General features: G+C 53.3%; 1 protein-coding gene across 6 annotated transcripts in view; it reads left to right on the top strand.

Moving 5' to 3' along the window:
- The window catches only part of SLC38A10 (solute carrier family 38 member 10), a 51,464-nt gene that overhangs the window by 16,584 nt on the left and 20,339 nt on the right, over nt 1–14,541 (top strand). For 4 of the 6 annotated variants that reach the window (XM_003831128.5, XM_008956511.4, XM_008956513.4 and 1 more), the window contains 4 exons: nt 1,741–1,843; nt 2,722–2,904; nt 5,957–6,068; nt 7,553–7,659. In XM_003831128.5, the coding sequence (XP_003831176.2) occupies nt 1,741–1,843; nt 2,722–2,904; nt 5,957–6,068; nt 7,553–7,659 (505 nt within the window). The remainder of the gene's footprint in view (nt 1–1,740; nt 1,844–2,721; nt 2,905–5,956; nt 6,069–7,552; nt 7,660–14,541) is intronic. The other 2 variants (XM_063599485.1, XM_008956512.4) reach the window with 1 other exon arrangement.

Below are 14,541 nucleotides of genomic sequence, written 5' to 3'. Positions count from 1 at the left end.
GATCCTAGGGGTCCCTGGGGTAGGTGGTCAGGATTGGAGAGGAGCTTGGGGCTTGGCCTTCCACCCTGGCCACCCCGTGTGCATGGGACACCCCTTCCCCCAGTGTCCGTGGCTTCCTTGGGGGTCACTCCCCACAGTATGTATTGGGGGCTGGGGGTAAGCACGTGTCATGGGGCACCAACGCTGGTCCCCTCAAGCCAAGACTCCCTGGTGTGGACTCAGCTCTGGCGAGAGGACAGTTTAGCACTGGGAAGTTCATGCCGCAACATGGCCTTCTTCTGTAGCTGTGGGTCTAGGGCCGTGGAGACCTCTCGGGTGTTTCTCCTGATTCTCTGCCAGCCTCCTGGGGCTGTGTGCACAGGCGTTGGCCACTTAGCTCCCTTCTAGCCTGGGCTGAGGGGAAGGCTCATGTCCTGCGGGGTCCCCTGACTGCTGCTGATGGCACTCCATGCTGAGGGCGGCCTGATGGGATGGTGTGCTAGGACCTGGGCAACGGGACACCAGCAGCTGCTGGCAGGACCTTCTCACTTGTCAGTCTGCTGGGTTTTCTTTTCTTTTTTTTGGAGATGGGGTCTTGCTGTGTCACCCAAGCTGGAGTGCAGTGATGCGATCACAGCTCACTGCAGCCTCAACCTCCCGGGCTCCAGTGATCCTCCTGCCTCGGCCTCCCAAAGTGCTGGTATTCGGGTGTCAGCCACTGTGCCTGGCCTGGTTTGCTTTTTAATAAAGTCAGGATGTCCTGTTTTTTCTTTCACTTTCTTCAAGGCGGTTTGGGATTTGGCTCCGCTGGCCGCTGTGCTGGTCCATTTACTGGCTGCTGGCTTTCTGCATCCTGCCCTCCCCCTGGCCCACCTAGCTTCCTTTGTGCCCTTGAGCCCCTGCCCTGGGACAGCCATGGCCATGGTCACCTGGACACCCTAGGAGCACCCCCCTGGACTCCCACTCCAGAGTCCTCGTTCAGCCCCATGGCAGAGCAGCTCTCACCTGTGCTCTGGCGTGTGCCTGGCCCAACTCCCTTCTCCCCGGCTGCACACAGATGCTCCATGGCCCCAGCCTCTCCCTTCTCATCTCGCCCACCCCTCTCCAGGGGCCCAGGTCCCTGTGCACGTCCCTCGGATGCGTCTGCTGCCTGTGCAGGGCTGTCATGTCCTTGCCTGGCCGGTGGCTTGGGTCCCTCCCACCCCTAGCAGCACCACACTCCTGGCACCAGGCTGTGGGACCGAAGCCAGTTTTCTCATCACACAAGTGAGAGGCTGCAGTGGGGAATCGCGCCCCAGGCCGTCTCCTTGTCTGTGCCGACTCTGATCATGCCTGTGCGGAGGCGCCGAGATGGAGGCGCTGAGATGGGCCGGCCGCCCAGGCCAGGGTGTTTGTTTAACTTTCCCTCCTCTTGACAGCGATTCTCTGAGCAGCCTCCTCCGGCTGCTTGCCCTGTAAACTGGCTGCTTTGACTCTCAGCACCTGCTCCCTGGCGTGGAGCAGCAGCCTGTCGTTCCGTAGCCTTGGGGAATGTTCGCATGGTGCACGCTCTGGGGGGTGTCCTGAGTGGGGGCTGCTGCAACGCTCCTGTCCTCAGCAACACCAAATCCTGGCCTCAGCGCTGGGACTTCCAGTATGCGGAGAATGTTGCATGAAGGAAGGTCAGAGACTCTCGCTGGGCTGCAGAGAGGTCCTAGAAGTGGCGCCGCTGGGGAGGGCGTGCCTCTCGGGTCCACTGTGAAATGGCCTGTTTCTATACAGCCAGGTGCTGCCCACCTACGACAGCCTGGATGAGCCGTCAGTGAAAACCATGAGTTCCATATTTGCTTCCTCCCTCAATGTGGTCACCACCTTCTACGTCATGGTAAGAGCCTTGCCACGCCCTCTCCGCACCTGTGTCATGCCAGCATGACGTGCCGTGGTGCCCCGTGGGACTGCCACAGGCATGGCCCTGGCCCTGTGTGCTGCTGGGTTTTTCTCTCTGTTCCCATCCCAGTGTCTGGAGGCTGCGCGGGGACCTGGCGCAGCTCCATCAGCTTCCATCATTCCAGGACCAGACCTGTGAGCCTGGGTCCACCCTGGGCCAGGAAGCTCTCCTGACCTGAGGAGCTGGGCACCAGGGCTGCTCCCAGAACCCTTTATCTGAGCCACTCTTACTCTCTCTCCAAGACCTCTGTTAATTCTCTGTAGAAATGGGCATGTTCCGGCCGGGCGCAGTTGCTCACACCTATAATCCCAGCACTTTGGGAGGCCGAGGTGGGCAGATCATGAGGTCAGGAGTTCAAGACCAGCCTGGCCAACATGGTGAAACCCTGTCTCTACTAAAAATACAAAAATTAGCTGGGCATGGTGGCACGTGCGTGTAAACCTAGCTACTCGGGAGGCTGAGGCAGGAGAATTGCTTGAACCAGGACCGGGGAGGTGGAGGTACGCTGAGGCCAAGGTCGCACCACTGCACTCCAGCCTGGTCTACAGAGGGAGACCCCGTCTCAAAAAAAAAAAAAAAAAAGAAAAAGAAAGAAATGGGCATGTTCTTACAGAAACTAGAGATTTTTAGAAGGAGGAGGCGAAATGGTGCCTTGCCCCTGGAAGGCCATCTCTTGTAGAAGCTTCATTATGAAGTGGATTGAAGGCCATTCTGGGGGGCAGGGCACAGGTCCCCCCCCTGCCCTGCCCACTGTGACAGGTGCCACTCGACTAGGATGTCTGTCTGCCACGTTGCCATTTCTTACTCTCCAACAGGTGGGGTTTTTCGGCTACGTCAGCTTCACCGAGGCCACGGCCGGCAACGTGCTCATGCACTTTCCCTCCAACCTGGTGACGGAGATGCTCCGTGTGGGCTTCATGATGTCGGTGGCTGTGGGCTTCCCCATGATGATCCTGCCATGCAGGCAGGCCCTGAGCACGCTGCTGTGTGAGCAGCAGGTAAGACCCTCGGGGCGCTCTCCGGATCGTAATAGCACAGGTCAGGCTCGCTTCCCATAAGCCCCCAGCTGTCCCGAACCAGAGATATAGCAGGAAAGTGGGGATTTGCGTCAGAGGAGTCCCGGGAGGGCGGAAGTTGGGGGAGCCTAGAGGAGCCAGATTGATGGGCAGGAGCTGATAATGGCCAGAGTCTGGAGATGGGCGCATGGTGTTCACTGCACAGTTCTCTTGACTTTTGTGTAACTTTGAAAAATTTTAACAATATAGCAGATTTTTGAACCATAAGAGAGGCTGAGTTTGATGTAGGCCATATTGGTGGTGCCTGTGGTCCCAGCTCCTCAGGAGGCTGAGGCGAGGTTGTGTGAGTCCAGGAGGTTGAGGCTGAGTGTGAATGCATCACTACACTCCAGCTGGGGCAACAGAGCAAGACCCTGTCTTTAAACACATTTTAAAAATAGGCTGGATATGGTGGCTCACACCTGTAATCCCAGCACTTTGGGAGGGCGAGGTGGGAGGATTGCTTAAGCCCAGGAGTTTGAAACTAGCCTGGGCAACATCACTTGACTCCATCTTTACAAAAAATTAACAAAAATTAGCCACGCATGGCAGCGCATGCCTGTAGTCCTAGTGACTCGGGAGGCTGAGGCAGGAGGATCGCTTGAACCAAGAGTTCAAGGCTGCAGTGGGACATGACCGCTCCACCATACTCCAGCCTGGGCTACAAAGTGAGACCCTGTCTCTAAAAGAGAAAGAAAAATAAAAAGTGAGGCTGGGTTTTTTCACTGTAACATATGTAGGCCAGGCAGCTACTTAGTTCTTTCTAAGAAACTTTCACCTGTAGGAGTTGAAACCAGAGGGCTGTCCTGGTTCTCTCCTTGTGGCAGAGTGAACCATGAAAGGCCCACTGCGCTGTCTTTCGCCCCGAGCATGGGGCTGTCCTGGTTCTCTCCTTGCGGCAGAGTGAACCATGAAAGGCCCGCTGTGCTGTCTTGCGCTCCGAGCATGGGGGTGCAGACGCCACTCTGCAGTGCTGGAGGAGCCCTGCCCCGTCCAGGTTCCCCTCCTGCCTCCCCTTGGGAGCTCTGCCCGGTGGCCCATCCATCTTCTGTCCCGCAGCCTGAGATCTGTGAGCCTGGTATGTCCCGTCAGCTGGAACTCCTGGTGGCTAGAGGCACACGTTCCTCTTGAACTGTTTCAGCCAAGGCGGGTTGAGTGGTCTCAGAGAATCCAGGGGAGAGTGCAGCAGCCACATTGGGGGCGGTGGGTCTCTCTGGGCCTTGGGAACATTAGCATTGGCTCACTGTCCATGTGGCCAGGTGTGCGGTCACCACAGCCTCCTGCAGACTTCCACCAGCCACGTGCCTCTGGCTTCGCAGCAGAGGCCAAGCACCAAAGACTGGGTGCCTCCCCAATGTGTTAGTGCTCCTCTCTTCTGCAGAGTTCAGGCACCTGGGCACGGGTGAGGCAGGATCGAGGAGGCAAGGCCAGAGCCCGTCATATGGCCGTGGGGTCCCTCCGCGCATCCGGCCAGGCCAACTTCCAGTGTTTGATGTTTTGTACCTGAGCAGCATCTGTATTTCTGTACATGACCCATTTTTATCTTGTTAAAAAATTGACAATGGCGTTAAATGTATTGTGACTCAAGTGGGAAAGCTTACGCAATCCCCTTCATCCCAAGGTGGACCTGGCTGTTTCCTCCATCAGCGCCCGTGGCTTCTCCTTTCCTGGAGGTGCGGCTGCGGCCATGCCACCTGCTTTCTTGTCTTCGGCCCATGTGCCGTGAGCGTTTCTCCACGGTCCCTACAAGCCTGCAGGGGCTCTGCTTCCTTGCTTCTCCACCTGTTGCAGGGGCCTGGGTGCACTGCACCTTCACCCTTGACCTCTCGTGGCTAACCATCTCACGACAGTCTTCGTGCTAAAGTCCCCTCTCCCCTTCTCTGGGTCTATGTCATAGGTAAAGTTCTAGGACCGGGACTCTTGTGTGATGGACCTAACCCGCCACCTCCATGGCCTGTATACAAATTACCGCCCTGAGGCCGATAGGAAATTGTGGCTCCGTCTTCCACAGTCCATCCAATGTAAAAGTCCATTCTGAAAATGGCATGCTTCAAAACTAGTTCTAGAAAGTTCTGCAGTTGTTTCCTAGCCCAGGGAGAGTCATCACGGCCAGTCCGTCCTGTGTGTTAACTTATTTGGTCCTTACCACGGCTGGATGAGGAGATGCTTCTGTTGACAGATGAGGAAACTGAGGCACCGATGTTAAGTCATTTGCCTAGGGGCACACAGCTGGGGCTGGTGAGTGGCAGAGCAAGGATTTGAGCCAGGTGGTCTGGCTCCTGTGTCCTGTACTAGAGACCACAGCTGGGGGCCCTGGGGCAGGTGGGGTCTGAGGCCATCCGTCCTTGGCTCTGCCGCCTCCTCCGGAATGAATGGCCCTGGCATCCCGGTGCAGATCAGTAGAGTCCTGGCTGCACCCTGGGGCCAAAACAGGCACTTGAAATTAGGGCCTCATTGTGCCCTTCTCTCTTCTTCTTCCTGGACTTTGAAATTGCTCACTGCTTGTTGCACATCTGCTGGAGATAACACGGCCATGTGTGCGTGAGCATGTGCGTGTGTTTGGGGGGTTCTGCCTGCACCCTGAAACCTGTGGGCCAGGAGAGGCCTGGGGCATTCGGCAGGAGCGGCGCTGTGCAGCCTGTGTTTTGCTCGCCATACTTCCTGGCACTTAAAAAACTCTCGTGGTATTGCTCTAAAAGCAAAAAGGAAAACGGAAGGACTCGATACTCGCATTTCAAAAGGAGGTTGTAAAATGTACGGTCTGTGCCTGGGGTGAGAAGCCCTCGTGCCTTCCTGGCATGCTGCAGGTTCCCGTTCAAGTTGCTCAGCCAGATCTGATTGTGCTGGTCAGGCTCACCTGCCAGGTGAGTGCGCGGCCGGCCTCACGTGGAGATGTGCCTGGTGTGCCTGGCAGAGCCCTTTCAGGCTTTGCTTTCTAGGAGAGTGGTGGAGGAAATCAGTCATTTCAAAACCTTTTTTTTTTTCTTTTGTACAGCAAAAAGATGGCACCTTTGCAGCAGGGGGCTACATGCCCCCTCTCCGGTTTAAAGCACTTACCCTCTCTGTGGTGTTTGGAACCATGGTCGGTGGCATCCTTATCCCCAACGGTAAGGCGGGAGGGCTGCCCTATTGCCGGGGAGTGGGACCCGGGGGCTTCGGCATCAACCAAGACCTGCACAGTTACGAGACCTGCACAGAGACCGTCTTCTCTGGTCTCTTAAAAAAGTCTAGAGACTTTGTCAGTTTTTCTCTGGCCCACAGAGAAAGGCAGGGGATAAAATCTGGCAACTTGAGCCGGGTGCGGTGGCTCACACCTGTAATCCCAGCACTTTGGGAGGTTGAGGTGGGTGGATCACCTGAGGTTGGGAGTTCAAGACCAGCCTGACCAATGTGGAGAAACCCTGTCTCTACTAAAAATACAAAATTAGCAGGGCGTCGTGGTGCATGCCTGTAATCCCAGCTACTTGGGAGGCTGAGGCAAAAGAATCACTTGAACCCGGGAGGAGGAGGTTGCAGTGAGCCAAGATTGCGCCATTGCACTCCAGGCTGGGCAACAAGAGAGAAACTTCGTCTCAAAAAAAAAAAAATCTGGCAGCTTGCTGGGCGCAGTGGCTCACGCCTGTAATCCCCGCACTTTGGGAGGCCAAGGCGGGCGGATCACGAGGTCAGGAGATCGAGACCATCCTGGCTAACACGGTGAAACCCCGTCTCTACTAAAAATACAAAAAAATTAGCCGGGCGTGGTGGCGGGTGCCTGTAGTCCCAGCTACTTGGGAGGCTGAGGCAGGAGAATGGTGTGAACCCGGGAGGCGAAGCTTGCAGTGAGCTGAGATCACTCCACTACACTCCAGCCAAAAAAAAAAAAAAAAAAAAATCTGTCAGCTTGATGGAACAGGAGGCACCCATTGACACCTGGGCAGAGAGAGACTGCAGTGCCGGGACACAGGCTCAATTTGTAGAACCAACTATTCTAGAACAGCGCATGCTGTCCTGTTGATTCTTTTGACTTCTGATTTTGGTGATGCATTACCAAGGGAAGCGTTGAAGGCTCTGAACATATTTATGTTACCCAAATGCACCCACTCCCTAGCAGACAAGACAGAGCTCATTGTCATCAGATCCACAGCAGAACTCGCACGCGCACTCCCCAGGGAACAGCCCTAGAGGTGATCTGTCTGGGCTCCTGGCAGGGGCTGCAGCCGGGCAGCACCCGCCAGGCCCTGGCCTCTACACCTGCCCTAGGATAGGTCCTGCCTTCCTAGGGCCACTCATGGAGCAGCAGGCAGGAGAGGCGGCGCAGGAGCCGTGCCATGCGCAGCCAGCATCTGGTTTCGGCAGGAGGTCCCTAGTGTCTGACTCTTTAAAGATGAACCATCAGAGAATTCACCCCGGGGCCTAAATGCACTGTTGGAGGAATCAGCCGCGGTTGTCAGGCTTTCTGGGCACAGAGGGCGTCTCTGCTCCCGGCTCACGCCTAGACGGCATTTCCTTCAATGCTGGCTTGCTCACCTGTGTGCAGGGCAAAAGCTCAGGTCCCCTCCTTGCCAGAGCCCTTCCCCACTCATCCCTTCCTGTCACTTCTCCAACCTAGTGGAGACCATCCTGGGCCTCACGGGAGCGACCATGGGAAGCCTCATCTGCTTCATCTGCCCGGCGCTGATCTACAAGAAAATCCACAAGAACGCACTTTCCTCCCAGGTGCGTGCTGCTCGTGGGGTGGCCTGGACGAGGGCTGATGGGTCTGGCTGGGGAGAGGTGGAGGCGGGAGGAAGCCCCTGGTTCAGCGTTTTCAGATGGGTTCTGTCAAGAAACTTAAAACCCACAAAAGGGACTTGGTCCAGTCAGCCTGGGGAACCCTGGGTTCACCATGACGCACGGTCTTTGCCCAGCAGGGCCACACTAAGCTGCTCAAGCTGTGCATCGGGTTTTCCTGAGAGCCGACTTAGCTGAGTCGTAAGCGCTTTCCCCATGGTGTTTCTGCGGTGCCTGATTGCCCATGGACCTGCTGCCACCTCTGAGTCCCCTCCCCAGCCGCCCACCCCTGAGGCCACCACCCACCGTTGTTCCTGGTGCGACCCTCCCACGGAGATGTGCGTGCTTGTGGGTTTTTCTTTAACTGTAACACAGCTTCCTGCTGCTTTTGCTCAAAACCCTGTGCAGGTCAGGTTGCTCCACAGCCGTGGGCACAGAGCTGCCTCGCTATTTTTAGCCGTTTCATGGGTTCCGTGGTAGGAAGATTCCATAATCCCAGTCTCCGAAGGACTCACCTCTCCAGTCTTGCTATTGCAGACAGAATCGCGATGAATATCTGTGTTTATGAGCATGTCGACGTATTTGAGCACGCGTCTGTAGGAAGCCTTCTAGAAATGGAATCCTGTGTCAGGGGTGTGAGCATCTGTAAATGTGGTGGCTCTACCCAAAGTGCCTGCAGCGTCACTCCCAGCCAGGCTCAAGGCCTCTGTCCCTGCACCCAGGACCTTCCAGGCTTCATCATTATTGGCCTCTCTGGCGGGAACTTGAGTGTCTTTTCATGGGTTTAGAAGCCACTTGCGTTTCTTTTTCTGTGAACTGCTTGTGTTCTTTGCTCACTTTTTATGGAGTTGTTGAGCTTTTTCTTACTGGAATATATTGATTTTTTTTTTTTTTCTTTTGAGACAGAGTTTCACTCTTGTTGCCCAAGCTGGGGTGCAGTGGTGCAGTCTCGGCTTACTGCAACCTCCGCCTCCCAGGTTCAAGTGATTCTCCTGCCTCAGCCTCCTGAGTAGCCACCACGCTGGGCTAATTTTGTATTTTTAGTGAGACGGGGTTTCTCCGTGTTGGTCACGCTGGTCTTGAACTCTTGACCTCAGGTGATCCACCCGCCTCCACCTCCCAAAGTGCTGTGATTACAGGTGTGAGCCAACGCGCCTGGCCTCAACCTGATAAGTTTTTACAAAGTGAACCACGTGGAACCACCATCCAGAGCAGACATAGGACATCCCGGCACCCCAGAGCTCCCTATGGATGCCTCACTGTCATCCACCCCCACCCCAAAGGTCCTCCAGCATTCTGGAATGATCTTGCCTTGTCTTCAAGTTGCGGTGAATAGATTCTTACAGTGTACATTAGAATACACGTCCACGTGTGTCAGCCACTTCTTCAGCATCTTGGCTCAGGTCCACTGCAACTTCTGCCTCCTGGGTTCAAGCAATTCTCCTGCCTCAGCCTCCTGAGTAGCTGGGATTCCAGGTGTGTGCCACCACACCCAGCTAATTTTTGTACTTTTAGTAGAGACAGGGTTTTACCATGTTGGTCAGGCTGGTCTCAAATCCTGACCTCAAATAATCCACCCGCCTCAGCCTCCCAAAGTGCTGGGATTATAGACGTGAGCCACTACACCCAGCCCCTTATGGATTTTTTAATCATCTTGTTTATGAGTTGTGAGAAAGGTATGATAATTCCTACTGTAACTGCAGATTTGTTTATTTTTCCTTTTAGTTCCATCACTTTTTGCTTTTTAGTTTGAAGCCATGTTATTAGGAGCAGACAGATTGAAGTTGGTTATATCTCCTTGTTGAATTGTCTTTTATCGTGTTAAATACTCCTTTTTATCATTGGAAATACTTTTCTCCTTAAAGTTGGCTTTGTAGCTAACTTAGTTCTGCTTTGGGTTTGTATTTGCACAGGATAGCTTGTTTCATCCCTTTTCTTTTGATTTCTCTAGTCCATTATATTCATGGTATGTCTCTTATAACAGCACGCAGTTGAATTTTGTCTTGTTCTTATTCAGTCTGTGAATGGGAGTATTTAAGACTATTTACAGTTAATATAATAACTGATTTTTGAGGGAAAACTTTCAACTTATGTCCTATTATTTGTCTCATATGTCCTTTTTCTGTTTTTGCTTTTACTTTCTTTGGATCAATCAAACATTTTAAATATTTACTCTTCTTTTAGCTTGTTGGTACATTTCTATTCTTCTAATGATTATACTACGCAGTTGATATCAACCCTTATTTAAAACTCCACAAGACGTTGTTATTGTTTCAAATAGTAATTATTGAGCCAGGCGTGGTGGCTCACTCCTGTAATCCCAGCACTTTGGGAGGCTGAGGCAGGAGACTCACTTGAACCTGGGAGGTGGAGGTTGCAGTGAGCCGAGATAGCACCACTGCACTCCAGCCTGGGCAACAGAGCAAGAGACTCCGTCTCAAAAAAAAAGAAAAAAAAGAAGAAGAAAAAGAAAAAAGTATTGATATTGATTCTTTGTGGCTTCTTGTGTTTTTGTCCTGGGGTCTTGTTTTCTAGTGTGCCTGGTATTTTGCAGATGTTGTGTTTGAGAAATCGTAGAAGTTCTGGGTGACATTGTCATTCATTCATCATACAGGGGATAGGCAGAAGGCCTGTGTCCCATTGAGGCAAATGTGTTTTCAGTTGGCCTTGTTCCTAGGGTACAGCCCTTCTGGGGTCTCAGCTGGGCAGTGACACCCTCAAATGGTGAATCTTCTGCTTGGCGTTCATCTTCTGCTTGGCGTTCATCATCTTGCTGGCTCCTCTCTGCCTAGCTGATAGCTGGCAAGTGCTTTGGGGGAGATTTTTGCACACAGAATGTGGAGTGGTGTCCTTCTCCGAGGTTTCCTTCTCTCCCTTGAGCTCTGGCTGCTGGAGCGCCCTCATTCTTGCTTCTCGGTGCCCAGCCCTGTGAGTGTGCCCAGGCTCTAGCTGTTGTGCTCTCTTGTCTTGTCTGCTTAGTCCCAATGATCGATGAGTCTCCAAGGGCAACAGGCTTGACCTCTCTGTGACTAAGGGCTTTTCTCTGTCCTCTGGGATCTGGACCTCTCAAGTCTGAGCTGACAGAGTTGTTTACCAGTGTCTTTGGTTGGGTGTTTTTATTGTTTTTATCCAGCTTTTACCATTGTTTTAAATAGGAAGACCAGTTTGATACCAGCTATTATGCCATAGCTTGATGAGGAAGTTTCTTGGTGAGTTTTAGGAGCTTAAGATAGCATGAGAGCCTCAGCCTCTGCCCATCAGATGGCACATGTCCTGCTATGCCAGGTCCCATGTTTTAGTCCATTGGGCTTCCTTAGAAAAAACATCTGTTCTGTGAGTTAGCAGGAGAAAGAAGGAAAGAAAGAAGGGAGGGAGGGAGGAAGGAAGGAAGGAAAGAAAGAGTCATAGTTAGAATTTCCACACTCCAGTACTATTTTAAAAGAAGAAGGAGGGGGAGGGCCATAGTTAGAATTTCCCTACTCCAGTATTATTTTAAAATAATTCCTCCCTCATTTTTTTAGTACTTTAATGACTTCATTTTTTTAATTTAAATCTTTGATCCACCTGTATTTTATTTTGGTGTAAGAAACAAAGTATGTATCCTCAGTTTATTTCTAGATGGTTCCCTAGTCGTCAGACATGATTTATTGAATAATCCATCACTGATGGGAAATGTTAGTGCTATTGTAGATTAAATTCTTATATGTATTTGGGCCTAACTTGGGACCTGTGTTTTACTTTATTGGCTGGTCTGCCCTTCCGTACTGTGTTAGTTGCGTGTTAGTTGCATGTTAGTTGCATGTTAGTTGCGTGTTAGTTGCCACACCCTGGTAACACTCACGGAGTTGTGACTTGTTGCTCTTGGAACACTTTAATTCTCATCTCGCCTCTTGGCTGTTAATAATACATTTTCTGCATAGTCTTTGTTTTATTTTCTGTATGAATGTTGGAATCAGCCCATCTGACTCTAACAAAAAATTAGTCCTGCTTTTTATTTTTTGGTCTAACTGGGCTTATTGAAACTATAGATTAACTTGGGAATTGCCGTCTTTACACTGTAGCTGATGTGCAGATGTCCTTGCGAACTCTCCTGCTCAGCAGGAAGGCACTGCATTTGGCTTATCCAGACCTCACTGTAGGTCCTTCATCCCCATCTGTTTCCCAGGCGGCTGTTGGCTGCACTGCATGCTATCCTGGGATCTCTTTTCCCGCTGGATTTTCTTTTTTTTTCTTTTTCTTTTTTTTTTTTTTTTGAGATGGAGTCTCGCTCTGTCGCCCAGGCTGGAGTGCAGTGGCACGATCTCTGCTCACTGCAAGCCCCACCTCCTGGGTTCACGCCATTCTCCTGCCTCAGTCTCTTGAATAGCTGGGACTACAGGTGCCCGCCACCACACCCGGCTAATTTTTTGTATTTTTAGTAGAGACGGGGTTTCACTATGTTAGCCAGGATGGTCTCGATCTCCTGACCTCATGATCCGCCCGCCTCGGCCTCCCAAAGTGCTGGGATTACAGGCGTGAGCCACCGCGTCCGGCCCTCCCCCTGGATTTTCTAAGTGGCTGTTTGTGTAAAGGGAAGCTAGAGATTTCATAGGTGACATTTTCGCCCGTTCACCTTACTGTACTCCTGCTGGATCTCTTGGCTTTTCACCTGCAGCTAATGATGATATCGCCTCCCTCTTTCCAATTGCTGCAGCGCTTCCTCCTCTCTTGCCCGTGTGTGGCGTCACACACCTGTGGCCATGGCGCTGCTGGTGTGAGTGGCTGGCGCGTCACTGACTCTGGGATGGCTTCTAGTGTTTACCCGTTAGCCCAGTGTCGGCTTTTGACTTGGTATGTAGACATGTGTAGACACACACAGAATCGGGTGAAATAAGCATCTCTCTGTGCCTGCTTTGCCATGTCTTTTGGAAGCTAGAAAGCACACTGAATCACATTCACTGCAGTTTGGCTGTGCGTGGAGGAGACGGAGAGGTTTCTTTTTCCCTCTGACTTGGGTCTGGTGCGTCCTGTCCCCAGCACTCCTACGGCTCCGCAGTAGGTCGTGGGGCCAGTAGACCACCGTGTGCCATCCGCTCAGCATGCCCTGTTTCCTTAGGTACGGAGATGTCAGCACCACAAGGCCGTACCCTGGGCCTGTGGCGCAACATCTCGGCGTGGCCACTGTCCCAGGGGCTCCGGCTGCGCCCACGGAGGGGCACAGGCCTGGGTCTGCGCCTTGGCCTGTCTGAGTACTCTCAGCGATGTGGTGCCTGTACCCAGCCCAGGGACCTCAGGAAGAGCCACAACTGGTGATATGCTGGGGTGGACAGGGAAGTGGGGACACCTGTGTAGTAGGTGAATCAAGGCTGTGCTGGAGAAAGACGTGAAAAAGAAGGAATGTTCCAGCTCGTCCTCAGAAGATCAACCAGGGGACAGGAAAATAGGTCGGCCCTGAGGGAATCGAAAAGATATATTTGCCACCACGTGTTTTGTTCTTTTTTTATTTTTGGAGACAGAGTCTCGCTCTGTCGCCCAGGCTGGAGTGCAGTGGCGTGATCTCAGCTCACTGCAAGCTCCGCCTCCTGGGTTCAAGTGATTGTCCAGCCTCAGCCTCCCGAGTAGCTGGGATTACAGGCGTGCGCCACCACACCTGGCTAATTTTTTGTATTTTTGGTAGAGACACGGTTTCACCATGTTGGCCAGGCTGGTCTTGAACACTCCTGACCTCAGGTGATCCACTCGCCTTGGCCTCCCAAAGTGCTGGGATTCTAGGTGTGAGCCACCACGCCCGCCCTGTTTGGTTCTTTATTTTGAAAGTCAGCAAGTTGAGGGTCTTTCCAGTCCTGAGTGAGGCTGGGGCTTTGGTCCTGCTGCCCTGGAACCATGAGGGAGTGTAGCAGCAGGTGGCTTAGAAGGTGCCTGAGGGCCACTCAGAGGACAGATCCCTGGGGCGCGGGAGGCTGCCTCACGGGTGCGCCCAGAGGGCAGTAGTCCCTGAAAGGCCTGAAAGCTGGCCCCTGCTCTTGGAAGATGCAGTGAAATGCACACTGCGACTCTCAGACACGAGCCACCAGCGGGGCATCTGCTTGTAACCAGAGAGGACCCCCAAGGCCTGCTGAGGCTCGGGGCCTTGCTGGGTGGTGCCTGGATGCCAGCTGGGCTGCCCTGAGACCCAAATCGAGGTGCGTGGCGCAGAGCAGCCAGAGCCCCCACCTCCAGCTGTGCTTTTTATGGCTGAAGTGCAGAGCGTGGAGTGAAAGTGAGTGTTTTCTCCCCTGCCCCTGGTGCTTCTCTCTGCATTTGAGTCAGCGACGCCTTGTGTGTCTGGAGGCCCTGATCACTTCTCCAGGGGAGGGTGCTACGATCCGGGCAGTGCGTGGCCCCTGGTCAGGCCCCTGGATTTTCCAAGCTCAGGTGAGACGTCTGGAGTGGGCTTGCATTCCTCCTGCTGGCCGGCTCTGCGGCTGTATTGATCTGATAGCTGCCGAAATGAAAGTCACGGGGTGCTCTGAAACCAGGTGTCTGGCACGCTGGTCCGTTGAATGACCGCGTCCTCAAAGGAAGTTCTTAGGCTGTGCAGGAAGCTGTGCTGGAAGTATAGGGCTGGAGGCTGGGCTGGGGCTCCGTGGGCTTCCCCCTGCCACTGAGGCTGGGCAGCCGCTGTGCTCCCCACAGGCCCCCCAAGTTCCCAGCCGTCCCGTCTGTGCAGAACTCCACTTACGCCCTTATTCGGGATTCCGAGGGAACTACTGACCGTTCCCTTGTCTACGTCACACGTCCCGTGGTTGGATTCCCACACTCCAGTGGCAGGACAAGCACGGGGGAGCCTGGCACCCACCCTGTCCTCGG

The sequence above is a fragment of the Pan paniscus genome, chromosome 19 (genome assembly GCF_029289425.2).
Source record: "Pan paniscus chromosome 19, NHGRI_mPanPan1-v2.0_pri, whole genome shotgun sequence".
NCBI lineage: Eukaryota > Metazoa > Chordata > Mammalia > Primates > Hominidae > Pan > Pan paniscus.
Note: the sequence above shows the minus strand (reverse complement) of the source record. Positions and strands in the feature narration are given on the sequence as shown.